The following is an 18,888-nucleotide window of genomic DNA, read 5'->3' as shown; positions in this document are numbered from 1 at the left end:
TTTTAATCCCCAGTTCAATTGATTTCTGTTTTGCTTTTCTAAGAATTCTGCTTTATATATTTTATGGACTTTTGTTATTTTTAGTAATTTAAAACGATCTATTAACTTACAGTCGTCCTTCGCCAAGTGTTTCTAGGTTTTACGCTTTTTCTATTGCTCTGAGTGTTCCAATCAAAAAATTGTTTTAATTCAAATTTTTTAGGTTTACGTAGAATATGACCAATTCATTTTCATTTAAGTTTTTTTAATCCCCAGTTCAATTGATTTCTGTTTTGCTTTTCTAAGAATTCTGCTTTATATATTTTATGGACTTTTGTTATTTTTAGTAATTTAAAACGATCTATTAACTTACAGTCGTCCTTCGCCAAGTGTTTCTAGGTTTTACGCTTTTTCTATTGCTCTGAGTGTTCCAATCAAAAAATTGTTTTAATTCAAATTTTTTAGGTTTACGTAGAATATGACCAATTCGTTTTCATTTACGTTTTTCAACCCCCAGTTCAATTGGTCTCTGTTTTGCTTTTCTAAGAATTCTGCTTTACATATTTTACGGACTTTTGTTATTTTTAGTAATTTAAAACGACACGTTTCTTAGTTTTTAGATTATTTAACCAATTTGGATGACGCAGGAAAAAAGAAAAAATTCTTTTGCCTAAAAACAAAAATACTTATTAGAAATCTTAAAACATCAGGCGACTGTATAACTATTTAACTACCGATCGAAAATTGTTTATTGCGGAACTGTAGTGTCATAATTTTGTCACAAAAAATTAACAGAAAATTATAATAATTGCACGATTTATATCTCAAATTGTGACTGGGGGTGGCCTTGCATTTTACAAGTTTTGCTCAATAGATAATAGAACAATAGATAATAGAATAATGGATAATAAAATAATAGAATAATAGATATAATAGAATAATAGATAATAGAATAATAGATATAATAGAATAATAGATAATAGAATAATAGATAATAGAATAATAGATAATAGAATAATAGATAATAGAATAATAGATAATAGAATAATAGATAATAGAATAATAGATAATAGAATAATAGATAATAGAATAATAGATAATAGAATAATAGATAATAGAATGATAGATAATAGAATAATAGATAGTAGAATAATAGATAGTAGAATAATAGATAATGGAATAATAGATAATGGAATAATAGATAATGGAATAATAGATAATGGAATAATAGATAATGGAATAATAGATAATGCAATAATAGATAATGGAATAATAGATAATGGAATAATAGATAATGCAATAATAGATAATAGAATAATAGATAATGGAATAATTGCTCAATAGAAGATAATATTCAATAGAATAAATATCCATCATCAGTTTATTTGTGAAAATTAAATAAAAATGATTAAAAGCGCATTTAAAATTTCGTTCGAATAATTGGGTAATTGCACTTCAAGAAGACAACCAATACCCACGCATGTGACCTATGACTTCATCACCAGCTAATCTTTATCAGCAATATGGAGTATTAAAGTTGAGTTAAGTTTCTCTACATAATTTAACATATTAATTAACGTTAAGTTAATTAAATGCAAAGCCGCATTGCGCATCGAATTTATCGAAATATAATTCTTTCTGGTCTACTTTTTTACTATACTTAGATTTATTATTTGTTTATGTATTTTATTGTAACTGCTACGCATTTTTGTTATGTGTGACTGGCAACTTCGATGCATAATAAATTTGTTTATGTTTCACATGACTTCGTGCCTGTCTTTGTGTTAAGTCTCTGTGCAAATATATATTGGTAGAATTGAATCTTTGGGAAAGAATTTAGAATGTGTCACTTAAGAGAATTGATACTTGACGGGCTTGGCTTACTCGAAATAGAAGGGAAAAAACAATTGCTAACATAAACAAATGCCACGTTTCAACAACCTGGTCGAGATACCCACACTACGCTACTTGCAGGTCTCCCATTGAGTGGCGAAGAAAAATCGTCTGGGGTGGGAAAGAAAAATCGTCTTAATTGTTTAAAAAAAAAAAAAAAAAAAAAAAAAAAAAAAATCGAAATTTGTAAGAATTGGCTGGTATTTAAACGAATCATTAAAATTTATGTAAAATTATGAAATCATTCAATGATCATTTTATTCCCATTGCAGTTCCTTAAGATTATAGATTTTCATTCTTTATAAAAGAAAGCGAAAACTTTTTGAATTGTAAGCTATACAAAACGTTACATCATTTCAAGCTATGTAATTTTAAGTCAAACAATCCGAAATTGGGAGAAAATTAGTTGAACAGTTTCGGAGTTGCATAATTTCAAATAGTTATATTTTAAAATATTTTCTTTTCAAGAACTACCCGTAAGATGCCATTCAAATTTTGGATTTTGTCATTTAAGTTCGTATAAATTTAAACAACGTAAAAATTTGTACACCGTGCTATTCAAAATTATTTTCACTCATCATTAGAGATCTGGTCATTATACATCTCGCTCATTATTTAAAAATAACAAAAAAGAAATAATAATTTTCAGGAAATAAAATATTAAATTTTCTTGGAATAAATAAGTTTTTTTTTAATTGTTGTGTGTTAAAGTATTTCGATTCACTTAAATAATAGTAATGTGTACAGAAAAAGAAAAATTAACATTAACACTGGGATTTACAGTGTTTTTCTCGCTCCTGATCAAACTATTTTGAAAATATTTTTTAGTTCCTTTTGATATGTACTTTGACTTTCAATAATTCGAATCTGTCATAAAAAAAGGCATATTTATTCCGAGAAAGTAAGCTTTCGTAACTAGAAATATTGTCTGCACTAATTCCATCAGCTTATTTAATATTATCGTTTTAACCCAGTAAGATTGATAATCTGAGCTTTAGATCAAAAGTTATTGAATTTACTGTTTTTTTTTTCCTGCTTACTCTACAATAATTCGCTCTCAGTGTTTTATCTTGTGAGTCACAATCCCGATATTATGTTTTTCATTCAATTAAAACACATGAATCAGATATTTTTTGACTAAATAACAATTAAATTAACTATAATTATTCAAAACTTTAATTAGATTTACTACATTATATTGTGATCTCGTTACGCAAAACGTAGTTTAGAAACTATTGTTTTTACAATTCTCGTACTGTTTGAGTAAATATGGATGTTTTTAAATTCTTCTAATGATTCAATATTTGAATTTTATGTTACGTAAACCATAATAAACTAAATTCAGCTTCTTTAGAAAGGAAAAGAAAACTGATACCTTTTATAAAGTTGAACGTGTGCCACCAAAAATTAACTACTATAGCTCTTTTCTTTTATCTTAACGTTGCTAAAATATCTATAGCTGTTCCGATAAAAATCTCACTGAATATTTTAATTAGATATTTTACCTCCAATTTTTGCCATGATACAAATTTTTTAAGTCTTTAATTATTCTGCTATAAATTACTGTGTATACACTATTACAAAAACATAGCAGAAAACATGGTAAAAATAGAGCATTTTTTTTTAAAATTTATAATTATTATCTACCAATTATTCAATGTATATTATCATACTTTTGAGGTTGCATATTTATTTTTGTTAAAAAGTATTTAGGGAATTTAAAAAAAAGATATTTCAATTCCTAAAATTCATAAAGTGCTTTTTTTTTTTTTTTTACCTTAGATTCTCACAAATCGTAATATGTATATTAATTTTATTTGTAGTGGTTTTTTTTCTTGCTATGTATTAGTTTAATTTGTTTATTTTTTTTCATGTTATGTATTAGTTTCATTTCTAGTGATTTTTCCATGTTTTGTTTTATATTCATTCGCAGTGGTTTTTTTAAAGTTATGTGTTAATTTCATTTATAGTGATATTTTAAAGTCATGTATTAGTTTGATTTGTAGTGATTTTTTTCATGTTACAAAATTCGGTATTTTTTGCACGGATGAACTCGTAGTTTGATTTATCTTCCACTTAAAAGTTTTTTTTCCCTAATATAATACGAATATATTTCCCATAAAACGATGCCTTGTTATTCATTGTATTTATTTAATCAAAAATCGCAAGTAATTATTCCAAAGAATTGCTCAAATATTATGTTTTTCCATTACAGGAAGCAGGCTTCCAAGAAATTTCTACTAGAATGAACTCTGCCAACGATCAAACGGTAGGAAATATATCTATATTTTTTTCTTTATGTCATAGCTAAACGTGCTGTTTTGTGTGGAGAAATTACCATGGCAACCGCCTATGTTGACCGTATTTTTTTTATGAAATAAAATGAATTGTTTTCTGAGGGTGCAAATGATTTGACTACCTTTTACCGTATATTGAACTTTTATGCAAATCGAGCATACAGTTTAGTCTGATTTGGTAAAATTTATAGTTACATACATCACTCGGAGCTTTTATTTATAACTTTAAATCTGGTTTTTCTATACATCGTAAACATATAATTGTCATCTTATTTTTCGTGCATTTTCATTGGAAAGAAAAATTACTTGGTTTTATTATTAATAAATAATAATATTTTAGGTTTTTATTAAAATAATAAAAGGTTTCCCTATAAATTGTTTATCTTTTATTTAACGCTTTTTAGCAGTAAGATGCATTAATTTTGTTTTAAGTTCTTAATATTATTCTCTGTTATTATTACGTTTAAGAATTGGATAATTTCCCAAAATTATAGGTTCAAAATTAAATATATTGTTACTTTATTATATTATAAAGTATTGTTACTTTATAATATATATATAATATGTTACTTAATATGTTACTTTATAATATTGTTAAAGTATTGTTACTGTAAAAGTATTGTTACTTTATTATATTATAAAGTAATCGTACGATATTACCAACATGCGATAAAAATATAGCTACCTTTTTACAATTTTTAAAAGATAAATAAGTTATTTTTATTAGTTAATTTAATCCTTGAAATTCACTGAACTTTGAAATACCAAAACTTTCAGTCCTCAATTCAAATTTTTTCTCTCCATTTTTAAACGATGTTATGCGTTTCTTTGCAATGGAAAATATACATAAAAAAATGAACAATAGTAGTAATATTTTTAACACATAAATGGAATAAAAGAAAAAATAAATTTCTACGAAATATTTACATTTTATTTTCCATTCCATGAATTTAACAAGTAACATTGTTTTTATTCTCTGTAAAGTAAAATGATTAAAACTTACACCAAGTTTCGAACTTAAAATACATCTACTTTTATGCATTCATCATCTCAAAAAATGAAAAAGTTCAACCTTTTATCGCGCGTTCACAACAATACATTTTCAATCATATAGATGTCGCTAAAAACGTCACATGAAATTATGATTTACGCAAACGATATTCCACCATGAATGTCACGTGTTATGATAGTTTGGCAAATCTTCAAAAAAAACTCTTGGATGGTAAAATTTAACTAAAGATGACTCGAGCAGACGATTCTTTAGAAATTCGAATGCTTCTCATAAATCAAAGATGGAATGTTACGTTCTTCAACTTTTATGACAGCATTCTAAAGCGGCAGGTTTTTAATTTCCTGTAATAAAATGTTATGTTCTTTTCACTCTTATCTACAATCAATAGTAACTACTCGCCATCATTTCTTCCTTCTTTGGCGGCATCCCGTCAGACTTTGGCATCATCATCATAGGAGCTGGCATGTAAGAACTGAAACGAAAACATGTCAACATAAATTTCAATAATTCAGATTTATGGGCAAAACTTTCATCAAGTGATAAATAAACTCGCCAAGGCTGCAGAATATTAAAAAAGGCACTTAATAAACAATTTAATCGGAATATGAGAAACCAGATATATGATACAAGTTATTAAGTGCCATTAAATTCTTATATTTATTTTAAACGAAACTAAAAAATGTACTTCGATGACATGTTGTTTATTCTACTGGTATTGCTATATAAGCTGTTTTTAAAGTCTCAGTTGTTATGTAAAATGATATTTTTTAAATTTTTTTTTATTTTTTCAACGAAGCATAGACTTAAAATCTGTTTTTCGAATCTTTGTCATCATGTGATATAACCCTTTTTATAAAACTGTATGGATTTTAAAACTGTGAAGTTCGTCGTCATTGAAAACAATGATTTTTTTAAAGCATGGATTTTAAAGTTATTTTAGGAGGCTCTGCCTTCATATGAAATAATGCTTTTTATAAAATGGCATGGATTTTAAAGTTTTTGTCGTCACATGAAATATATAGATGTATATTTAAAAAAACGGATTTTAAAGTTATTTTAGGAGGCTCTGCCTTCATATGAAATAATGCTTTTCATAAAATGGCATGGATTTTCAAGTTTTTGTCGTCACATGAAATATATAGATGTATATTTAAAAGAACGGATTTTAAAGTTATTTTAGGAGGCTCTGCCTTCATATGAAATAATGCTTTTTATAAAATTGCATGGATTTTAAAGTTTTTGTCGTCACATAAAATATATAGATGAATATTTAAAAGAATGGATTTTTAAGTTATTTTAGGAGGCTCTGCCTTCATATGAAATAATGCTTTTCATAAAATGGCATGGATTTTAAAGTTTTTGTCGTCACATAAAATATATAGATGTATATTTAAAAGAATGGATTTTAAAGTTATTTTAGGAGGCTCTGCCTTCATATGAAATAATGCTTTTCATAAAATGGCATGGATTTTAAAGTTTTTGTTGTCACATAAAATATATAGATGAATATTTAAAATAATGGATTTTAAAGTTATTTTAGGAGGCTCTGCCTTCATATGAAATAAGGCTTTTTTATAAAATTGCATGGATTTTAAAGTTTTTGTCGTCACATAAAATATATAGATGAATATTTAAAAGAATGGATTTTAAAGTTATTTTAGGAGGCTCTGCCTTCATATGAAATAAGGCTTTTTTATAAAATTGCATGGATTTTAAAGTTTTTGTCGTCACATAAAATATATAGATGAATATTTAAAAGAATGGATTTTAAAGTTATTTTAGGAGGCTCTGCCTTCATATGAAATAATGCTTTTCATAAAATGGCATGGATTTGAAGGCTGTTTTTGAAAGTTCTGTCTTTATATAAAATAACACCCTCAGAAAAAATATGTTATTCCTATAATTGTTGTGAATTTGTGTAATATAGTTATTCTTAATTGCTTGTTGTGCTTGTTGTGTTCTTAACACATGCCACACTGGTCAAAAATGTCCTAAATCACATAATAAAACATGCTACCTCGAAGAAAAACATTTTGTTGTTGCAACAGAAATTTCTTAATAGTAAGAACGAAACTAAAATGTCAAAGTTTGATAAAATGTCAAAATCTATACTTATGTCTACTTTATTAAAATAACCATTTAAAGTTTAAAATATTTAATAAATATATTTTTCCTTTTTTTTGGTCATAATGTTTCAGTACTTTTTATTGTAATGCTCCCTTAGGTTTAGATTATATTTCAATTTCATTCTTCATAAGCACAACAGCCCTTTGTAGGCCTTGGCTGTTTCAAAAACGCGCTTTCTATTGCTTTCCGTTTGTAGCGAAATTCTTCCCATTTTTTTATTCTCAAATAATTTAATTTTATTCAAATTTCCAATAAAATGTGGATCACAGATTATTGTTAAAATAAGAAGAAAAAAAAAACTGGTTTTGAAATTGTAATTTTACTCACGGGTACATAGGTGGCGGCATTTTTGGCATCTCCATCATCATTGGCATGTCCATTTTTGGCATGGTGAGCTTATCTAGAATATCTTTGATAAGACTCAGAGGGATTGGGATTGGTATAACGGCTACTGACTTTTTTGGTGAGAGTGCTCTCAAAAGCAAGGCTTTTTTGAGAATCTTTTTAAGCTTGAGACTCGTAACCGCATCTCCTTCTTGCAACTGCGCCGTTAACAAAAACAATAGGAAGAGTGTCCATGTCATGGAAGTTCTACTGCTTTTTAGTCGAAACATACCTAAAATTATAAAAAAAGAAGAAAAATGTTAGATACCAGGGGTCTGTTTAGAAGAAATTTGGGCCCATTAACGGACCCTTCACAAAATATCTTATCATAAAAACGGAACCTTCACAAAATAATTTATCTTTTAATGGTACCTTCACAAAATATCTTATTATAAAAACGGAACCTTCACAAAATAATTTATCTTTTAATGGGACCCTTCACAAAATATTTTATCATAAAAACGGAACCTTCACAAAATAATTTTTCTTTTAATGGATCCCTTCACAAAATATCTTATCATAAAAACGGAACCTTCACGAAATAATTTATCTTTTAATGAAACCCTTCACAAAATATCTTATTATAAAAACGGACCCTTCATAAAATAATTTATCTTTTAATCGGACCCTTCACAAATATGTTTATCTTCATTATTGTTTTGTTAATCAATAAACCCTTCCCAGGAAGGGGGGTGGGGCGGAAAGACAGATGTAAACGAGCTAAATTTTGTCTTCGACCGATGCGTCTTCCTTTATTCGTCCGAAATGAATATTCTGCGTTCAGCAGTATAGGCTGAATATCTAATATTTGTATGTTGCATCGCTAATTTAGTAGCTGCAATTGCTGTTTACTTTTTAAAATTTAATTTTTTTAATTATAATTTTACAGTGAGCTTCATGCTCACTGTAAAAGTGAGCTTCTTAGCAAGCTTAGTGAATCTTAGTGAGCTTCATGCTCACTAAGATTATGCTCACACTTGAGCATAATCTTGTATGTCTTTACAATTTAAAAACTTCTTGAAAAAGTTTTTTTTTGCAATAACGGACCCTATTTGCACAAATTCATCAAAGCGGACCCTGGTTGAAAGAATGTGACTTAACGTTTATTTTATATTCACGAATTACAAGTAATTTTTTCACAATTTTATAAAAACGGACTTTTCACAAAATGTCTGAACAGACCCCTGGATCCATTCTACTTCCATAAGTATAATTTTTTTTACTATCTATCTATATGTAACATAAAAAGATTTAACTAATATTTTTATGTTATTTCTTTTCTGTAAATTTTTTTTCTTAATTTATTTATTCTGAACAAAACGCTCTTTCTCACACTTTAATATTCACATCCTGTCTTTTAATCTATTTTTGGCTGCAAGTTATGCATTATTTAACATTTTATAGTTTTCCTTCGAACCGTGAGAAAGATAGTTTTCTCTCGACCAATTATAATTAGGATTTTACTAAAACGAAGCATTTTTACAGAGTTAATTTGCAAGATTTACCTTAACTTTTATTGAGGAGTACTTAAATTTTGTGTCACTTGGATGATTGTTCTCTCTGTAATAATTATTAAATAAATATTGCGCCCCATTTTCTTGCTCAAAACCTGTTTCTATCCTGTTTATATGGTGTATGCGCATGAATGTTTATTGTTACAAAACCGATGAAATTTCGATAGAATTGAAAGCTGAAGTATCGAGAGAGTGAGCAGTCATTAGCCTGAAAAAGGAAACCTCTAAAGCTTTCATATTTAAGCGTAATTTACTTCTACTTAGATAAACTATTTCAATTACCGTAGGCGAATTTTTTAACTATGTCTTTCTAGGCTTAAGTCCTTTGAATCATTAAAGTTAATTTATTCCAGATGTATTTTTAAACTCCTACATTTACAGTTGTGTATGTGGTTTTCGTAATTGCATTTTTTTATACTTTTGAATAATTTTGCCCTCAGTTATCGAAAACCTAATCAAATCCATACCAAAATTTTTGTTTTAATGCTTTTTTTTTCTTCGTTTCCATAATTTTTTTAAAGTCCTAAAATTTAAATTGCGAAATTTAATTTTAAAGAATAATTTGTTTTAAATGTTATATAATTTGAATTAATGTTTAATGAATTGAGATTAGCAACAAAGAATGAGTTCTAAAATTACAATTTCAGGTAAAACAGTAAACGTGTTCTATAAAAGTTACTATCATTAAATATATTTTGCTGCGTTTCCGCTTAAGTAACAATTTAACTGTCATTTTTGTCTGATTGATGAAATTTTCATAGAATTGAAGTATATTTTAAGCATTACTTTAACCGATATGATCTTTGAAAAACCAATTTTATTTAGCTTTTGATATAGTACTTTCAGATGAAAAATGAATGATTTATTTAAAATTCTATCATTTATGAATCATATAACTTTCAGGTGATGTGTATTTAAGCAAATACTTTATCGGAAAGGAATTTTATTGCTCTTTTTACGAAAATACTAGTGCCATTCCCAAAAGACATCCCGCAATTATGTATTTTTTCTTATCTATAAATTAAAATATTGCATTAGGGAACCATTTTTTTACTCCTGTTTGCTTTAAAACAACACGAAAAAGCACGTATGACATTAATGCATCGCATCATAAACTGACATCTATTATCACCTTCCTACTACTCCCTACGTTGCAAAGAAGTCGGACACTTAGAATTCACACGAGTGAATTTTGAGTGATTTTCCTGGTTAGGAATATACTATTAAATTAAGTAAATAACTGTAGCTTGCTGAGAGAAACCGATTAAAGATTTAAAATCAGCGGCGCGAAAATATCTAAGATTCGTTCAAAAATTTTATGCAACAGAAATAAAAAATTGTTTTCCAGTGTTATGCGTTACTTAATATTTCGAATCATGCTAAATCATTGTTTTTTTATGTCTGATCCTTAGTAATAGAGTATTTATGTAATCATGTTAAATCACAAAAATTCACATTTTGTTAATTTTCACGGAGAAAAAAAATTCTGGTAAAATTACCGTACTGTAATGATATTTCTAGTGAAAGAAAACCATAATTCTGGTAATAACTCTGAAATAGTATACGGTATTTGAACTATTCATTTGGTAATTTTTCCGTTCATTTAGTAAAGGTTTACTTGAAATTTTGGTTTCCAAAATAATAGTTCGTTTTACCATACATATAGAGAAAATACAAAACTGAAAAGTAATAAATTTAACCGAATAAGTGGTTTTTATGCCATGCTCTAAGATGTCGTAATAAAATTATCAAATATTACCTCATTTACCAAATTTTAGAATATATTTAAAAAAATATTTTATTGTTTAAAAAATATTTTTTTGTTTTATTATTACTACGGAAAATTTTACCATATTCTGGTAGTTTTGAACATATTTTTTCAAGTAATTGCAGTTGAAACTCTGGAATGCTAATTTTTTTATTCCCTCGTAATCCCTGTGCATTTTTCTACGCAACATTTAAATTTCAAGATTTTAAGTTTTATTGTTTTTGTGTAGCAGACCAAAATTTAATGTGAAGTTGAATATCCTAAGCATAAACGTTGTTGCTTGCTGTATTTTACTGCAGGGAGATAAACTATTGAACTCAAAACTATGAATAAGGTCCCTGTTTTATTATTTAAATTGTACATTTTTTCATTATAATTTATTATCGCATTGGTTATGAATTATTACTTCGATTGTAATCTATTTTTAATTTTATTTAATTTTTAAACTTTGAAAAAACTGATAATACAATTTTAAAGCAATGATAACGTAAATAGAAGTAGTTGTGCTCAATTACTGTTTCTAAGTTAACAAGTTATAAATATAAAATTATTTTCATCATCGGATTATTTTTATTACCCAGTTTGTTATACAAGAGCATTATGATAGAATAATTTATATTTACTTTTAAACAGCTATTTAAGTTAAAGTAAATAAAATATTTAACGTTTAATTATAATAAATCTTTTATAAATGAAAATGTTAAATAAACATGTGTATGGAATTTGATTTGCTTTTATTTTTATTTCATCAATAAAATTTTAAGTTTTGAAGAATGATTGTTATTACAATAATTAAAATAAATTTAGACAACCGATTAGAAGACTGATTTTAAAATTGAATAAAGAAAAGAAAGAAAATTAGATAATTTGAGCTATTTAGATCAAATCTATGCATACTTCATTTTTTTAAAAATTTTTTTTTTAATTCGTTATCTATCTAAGATCTTTCACTGATTGATATGTATTATCAAAAACTTTACGAAATAATCAGAAAATGAATTGATTCAAATTATTATTAAGAAAACACAATTGAAAAATGCTTTTATATTGTTCAATAGAACTATTTTTTAGTATTCTTATTTACATTCCAATTTTCAAATACTTTGGAAATGAGTTGATGAAAATACTATTAAGAAAACTTTATTTATTTTCTTAAACCATGTTATTAAGAAAACAAAAAAATTTTATTAAGAAAGCGAAAATTAAATAATGTTTTTTTATTAGTCATCAAAACTATTTTTTTATTATTTACATTTAAATTTTCAGACATTTTGAAATATAAATTATAATATATAAATATATATTAGATATAAATTAGATATGGATAAAAAATATAAATTAGAAAACAATATTTTTTCTCTCAGTAAATTGAAAAATGTTTTCGCTCTTCAGCATTTATACCTTTACGTTTTATACATCAATGATATTTTATTGTTTACTTCATTGCGTTATTGCAATGCTGAACAAAACTAGTATTTTATTGATAATAATATTGATTCTTTTAACTTTCTAAGAGTATACAACATTTGATAGGTTTAAAAATATTTACCTGGTATAGGTCCTTTAGCAATATTTTAATCCAAAGTATCTTCTATTGGTTAAGGCACGAACACTTATGACTCTGAACTTCAAATTCTCGATATATATATATGAACTGATAAAATAATGACACAAATAATATAGCTATTCACGAGTTCTAATTAAATGATAGCGTATTGAAACAACTCTTTTTTCCTCAAACATTGACCTTTGCCGAAAAAATCTGAAAGTGCCGGATAAAATCGCATTAATTGGTATCCTGTGATGTTTTAGGCTACCAAAAATGCGCGGTTTCAGTTAATTTGCATTATTTTGTCGTCGTTTTCGATCACCCCCCACAATTTACCCTCTCCCTGACGACCTAGTTTTTATCACAGGCGGGTGGTGATTTATTACATTTATTTTTGGGTTTTTGAGGAACTTTCATTTTTGTTACTGGAATCCTGCATCTGATGGTATGACTTTTTTGTACCTGATGCAATAATAAATCTTATAGATTGTAAAACTACATACATAGTTTAAACATTCTCTTTTGGCTATTATTATTAGAAAATTTTTAGTTATAAATATGTAACCATGTTACATGTCTATTAATTTAAATTTTTCGCAAAATATGCGCCTAATTCTTAACTATTTCGAGTTTTTAACTTTTGAAATGAGATGTTTTATTTTTAAAAATACTAGTATGTGAGGGTGGTGTTTAATTAGAAGAACGTTCTTAGTTGTCGGAATACTACAACTTTTATATTTCATTATGTTTACTAATTCTGCTCGTCATTCTTCACATATTCATAGTACTTCAATTACATTTCATCAAAATACGTAAGAGTACTGAGTAATGATACAGATCGACGAAATGTACCTTTTTGCCTGATAAATGAATTTGAATAGTTGTTTATTATGGAACAATCATTCTTTACATATTCATAGTACTTCACATCAAAATACGTGAGAGTACTGTTTGATTAATGATACAGATCGACGAAATGTACCTTTTCGTCTGATAAATGAATTTGAATAGTTGTTTATTATGGAACAATCATTCTGTACATATTCATAGTACTTCAATTCAGGGTTTAAGCTGAGTCTAAAAATTCATTAGCAAAAAAGCTAAAATCCGAAAAAAAGTTTTAGCAAAATGCTAAAATGCCATTAGGCTTATAAAATTACTTTATATCAAACAAGTACTGTAAGTTATCTGACAAAGAATAGCTTAATGTACAAGAATATCAAAAAGAATACCTATAACAAAAAAAAAACACATTTATTATTTATCAAAACATTTTGGTTTATAATTAACAATCTTCCTTTCTTTCATGTTTGCCCATTTTACAAATGCTTCTTGAAAATTAAATGCACTTTCAGGGCCCTCAATTAATCATTAACAAATTGTTTACATGGTTGATTAACAACCTGTTTCGAATATTAGTTTTAATCAAATTAAGGCAGCTAAAGCCCCTTTCACAGTCAACAGTGTGCATTGGTATTGTTGCACAATACTCTATAACAGAAGTTATTAATGGGTACTGTTCAGACACATCATTGGTATATAAAAATAAAAGTAATTCATTAAATGACATGTTTTTACATCGTTGCATTAAGATGTGTTTAAATAATCCCCATTCACAAAGTAATTCAGTTTCTGTAAACTGAAAATCTTTTCTGGGAGATTCCGAAAACAAATTGAAAATGCAACGGATTTCCTTTACACTATAATGCTGTAATTCTTCCGAACTATGGGGCATCCTGCTAGGTATAAATATATTGAACATTTCGATTTTATCCAAATCTCCCAATCTATCAGTAATATTTTCAATGATACAGTTTAAAAAATTGTGCATCAAATTACGGAATCTTTCCCTCTGTTTCAGTCCATCTAAAATTATATGGCTCTGAAACTCAAATTTTTCACTTTCCTTCTTAGGCACATCATCTAAAAAACTCATATAATGAGTGCCGGTGCCATTTCTTATTTCTTCTAAACTTGAAATACAAGCCTTCACATTTGATTGAACATATTCAAAATTTAAATTAGATTTTTGAAATATGAGGCTTAATTTATTAATGTTGAACATGATATCATTCATGATGGCAGTGGTAGCTAAAAACAAAAAAGTAGTTATATTTTTTAACAACCCTTGAGCAACAGGACGTTTGTCTTCCATTAAAACACTAACAAGAGCTTGCCAGTTGCAATCCAGAGCTGTAACTGAATTCCCCAAAGACAACCACCGAGTTGTTGATAACTTTATGAATTTCCTTGATTTTTGTTCAAGGATATCTTGAACATTCTTCAATCGCCTGGTATTTGCAGGGGAGCATTCAAATTAAGAGTGAATTCTTTTTATTATGTCCTGAAACTTTACCAGGTAAGCATTCTCAGACACTGCTTGGCTCACGGCTAATGCTAGCCTATGTGCCACACAATGTACTGAAATTAAATGCGGATTTTGGTTTTTGAACAGAGCAGCAACCCCCGCTCTAACACCAGTCATAACTGAAGGTCCATCTGTACCTAAGGATGAGCATTTTGTAACATCTATTTTCAAACTCTCAAGTGTCTTTATCAAAGAAGAATAAATAAAATTAGCACTTGCACCCTCCATTTCTACTAGACTTAGATAATGTGTAGACAATCTACCTTGATGAAGCACTTTTAGGTAGATAATTAAACTTTGATATATGGAAACATCCGTACATTCATCAATTATGACGGAGAACCATCTTGCTGAATTAACTTTATGCAGTATTTTTTCTTGAATGGTCGTGGCAAGAGCCATTTCCATGTCCCGAATGCTGTCATAACTTTCATAAGAGGCTGCACCTATATTCAATCCACTGAGACTGGAACAACCTAAATCTATGCACAAATCTTTTATTGAACTAAACTTTCTAGTAGCCAAATGTTCCTTTGCTTGCATATAGACTATTTTCATTGCTGAAATAACTGATTCATTAGCACTGGAAATTGATTTTGCAACAGATTTCCCGGAACAGAATTTAGTAAAATCCTTTAGCAAAAATGCGAAAATGCTTTGTTGAATTTTAGCATTTTTGAGGGGTCTTTTCGCATTTTGCGAAAAAAGCTACCGTAGCGGAAACCCTGCTTCAATTACATTTCATCAAAATACGTAAGAGTACTGAGTAATGATACAGATCGACGAAATGTACCTTTTTGCCTGTTAAATGAATTTGAATAGTTGTTTATTATGGAACAATCATTCTTTACATATTCATAGTACTTCATTTACATTTCATCAAAATACGCAAGAGTACTGAGTAATGATACAGATCAACGAAATGTACCTTTTTATCTGTTAAATGAATATGAACAGTTGTTTGTTATGGAACGATTTGCAACATACAAGTTTATTTTTTTAATTCAAGATGAACATTTTAGAATAGTATAAAATACTAATTTTATTTAAGCTACTTGCGAGTATTAATACAAATTAATATGTCATTTGGAGATATTTCCGTATTGTGATCTGTTGCGCCAACTACTACCACTAAGGCGCTAAATGGATTTTAAACTTGCATTTTTTTTTTTTTAAAGAAACACGTAGAATTGTTTGCCCGGGAGTTGTCAAAGCTTGGTGATTATTCTACCTCAAATCACGATACGGAAATCTTTCCTGACATTTTTACGGTTTTTTACTTGTTTTGAGGTAAATAAACATTCATTTTTAAAGTCCAGCACTAACTTGCATGGTTAGTTGGATACCATTTTTTAACGTTAAAATATGAATTTTATATCATATTTGAAAATGTTCTAATTGATTTTTAATTAATTTTTGTTGCATTTCAAGAAAATTTTTAATAAAAGGAGATTTAGAGTCTGAAATAAGCATTAAAGACTCTTGGTGTCAGCAAAAAAAAAAAAAAAAAAAAAGGAAAATCACGCATATGCGTACGTCATATTTGAAGTTTTTCGTGTTTGCTCACCACTTTAGCTTGACTTTTTTTCTAATATATTTCTAATTAGTCGTAAAATGCATATTGTTGCATCATTTACTTTTCAAGAACATCATAATAAGACTTAGTAATTGGAATCTAACATAGATTATCATAAATGCTCTTCACTAAATCTCTCCATAACTCCAGTTATCGAAAAACATCTTATGTTCTATACGAACATCAATAGAACAAGAAGTTTTGACCTTATGTCCACGAAATTAGCTGTTGTCGAAACACAAAGATGGACTTAACCTTCGGCGTCTAACGGCATCATCTTTGTTCCATTGTTCGAATATGACCCCTTCCTTCGACTTTCTCTTCTAAAATCTGACTTTTATGACCTTTTGTCTTACAAGTTCAAGTACTGATGTAGAATGCATAAGTGGTTTTATAATTGGATTGAACTCAACCGATACTATAAATTGTATTTGAAAATGAAATAAATCATACACTCGATGGTGTTATAAAATGTAGTGTTGTAAAGTCGAGTGTAAAACTGTTAAATTGATCTATTGTTTTCGTTATGAAAAAAAACAAACTTTAATATTATATGTAATTATTCAGTTTCATATTGATCTTATCGTCAAACATTTTTGCTAGTTTGTTTATTTTATTTCGACTTTTCTTTTATTAACAGATTGTTTATAAAAGGACCCCGCATAAATCTTGTGGAAATTAATTCTCAGTCTTCTTAGTTGGAAGTTTAATATGTAGTTCAAAACATACTGATCAAAAGTTCTCATTAACACAATTAATTGTTACCGAGATGGAAGCCTGAAGCATAGTTATTCTCAATTTCCGAATATCATCACATTATTAGAATTAACCACTGTGCACCACGTTGAGGTTGTCGAATCAGATTCTGCACATGAAAGCGTTGGAAGTTTGATTAAGTAATGAAAAAGCTTGCCCATCGTCAGAACGTCCAACGCTAAATGATTAGCTAGCATTGCTTCTTCGTTTAAATTCACCAAGCCAACATTGCGAATAAGCATTGGCTTCGCACCTTTTGTATCTCGAAAACTATACATTTTTGGAGATGAGAATTTTCGATCAGAATGTTTTGATCTATAACAGGGGTTTCCAGCTTACATGAGGCCGGGGGCCACAATTAAAAACACCAGTCAAATGGCGGGCCGCAACTTTATCAAAATTTTATATTGAACTCTTTTATGTTTGAAGGAACATTAAATATTACTGTCAGATTTTTATCAAGCTTTACAAAACAAAAGTATTGAATTGCAAATTAAAATAAGAAAGAGATTTTAAAAAATATTTAATTGCATATGAAAAAATTCTGGCTACAATAACTTTAATGAGCACCCATGTATTAAACAATTAATGTGCAATAGATATCTAATTGTTAAGATATAAAACTTTAAAAAGGTTGGTATTGAAACTTTCATAGTAGCACACAAAATGTTCAACGAGAGAATTGAGGTTGGTCTGCTGCAACCAAAAGAGAATAGATGTTTACATTTTAAATTTACAAATGCAAATAATTTCGTTCAAAATGAGTGGTTTCAAAAATTTATATGGGAGAATTTCTTCGAGAAAATTTCTGAAACGCAACATGCTAAATTATATTCACAAGATACAAAAAAAAAAAAACGAAATAAAAAAAAAGAGCAACATGCACGATTATTTTTGTATTCGAATAAATATTTTCTTGGATGCAAAACCTAAGAAATAAATTATTTTGCACCGTTGGTATGTTAAATTTCGCAGAAACGAAGAAATTAGGTTTTTTTACGAGAAAAGTATTTGAAACTCATATAGATTTTTTAAAATGACAACTAATATATTTTAGTTCGCGGGCCAGAAAAAAAAGGCTTCGTGGGCCGCCAGTTGGTAACCACTGATCTGTAACATATTAAATTTTCAACTGATTTGATTAGGAATTAATTTCTATTAGACTTCTGCGGGCTCTTATGATGAAGTATTTCAAAATTAATTATTACAACAATTTTAAAATGTTGATTTTTCTGTGTGTTGGAATTGTCTAAGACGTGCTAGATATGTCTAAGCTGACGTCACTTTTTTTCATCTGTCCACTGGCAATCCATTAATTATCTCTGAGTTGCTGATAGCAATCAAGAGGAATACGTTTCTATTGGGATGTAAATATGAGTTGCCCAGTAGGAATGGTGCAAACGACAATTGATTAATTTATTCCACTCAGTGATGTAGTTCAGTTTCTGGCTTTGATATCTCTATTGGACAGAAATATCACATGGTATAATTCAATATCATATGGTTAATACGTTTCTATTGGGATGTGAATATGAGTTGCCCAGTAGGAATGGTGCAAACGACAATTGATTAATTTATTCCACTCAGTGATGTAGTTCAGTTTCTGGCTTTGATATCTCTATTGAACAGAAATATCACATGGTATAATTCAGTTTTTCCATATGA

At 28.0% G+C, this 18,888-nt stretch overlaps 1 protein-coding gene across 4 annotated transcripts in view; it reads left to right on the top strand.

Annotated features, from left to right (window-relative positions):
* Positions 1-18,888, top strand: part of LOC107441423 (rho GTPase-activating protein 18) — a 276,037-nt gene that overhangs the window by 100,805 nt on the left and 156,344 nt on the right. For all 4 annotated transcript variants that reach the window (XM_043043811.3, XM_087164462.1, XM_043043812.3 and 1 more), the window contains one exon: positions 4,088-4,141. In XM_043043811.3, the coding sequence (XP_042899745.2) occupies positions 4,088-4,141 (54 nt within the window). The remainder of the gene's footprint in view (positions 1-4,087; positions 4,142-18,888) is intronic.

Source organism: Parasteatoda tepidariorum, chromosome 5 (genome assembly GCF_982258835.1).
Source record: "Parasteatoda tepidariorum strain Cologne lab strain chromosome 5, Ptep-v5.0, whole genome shotgun sequence".
Lineage (NCBI taxonomy): Eukaryota > Metazoa > Arthropoda > Arachnida > Araneae > Theridiidae > Parasteatoda > Parasteatoda tepidariorum.
This window is presented reverse-complemented; position numbering and strand designations above follow the sequence as displayed.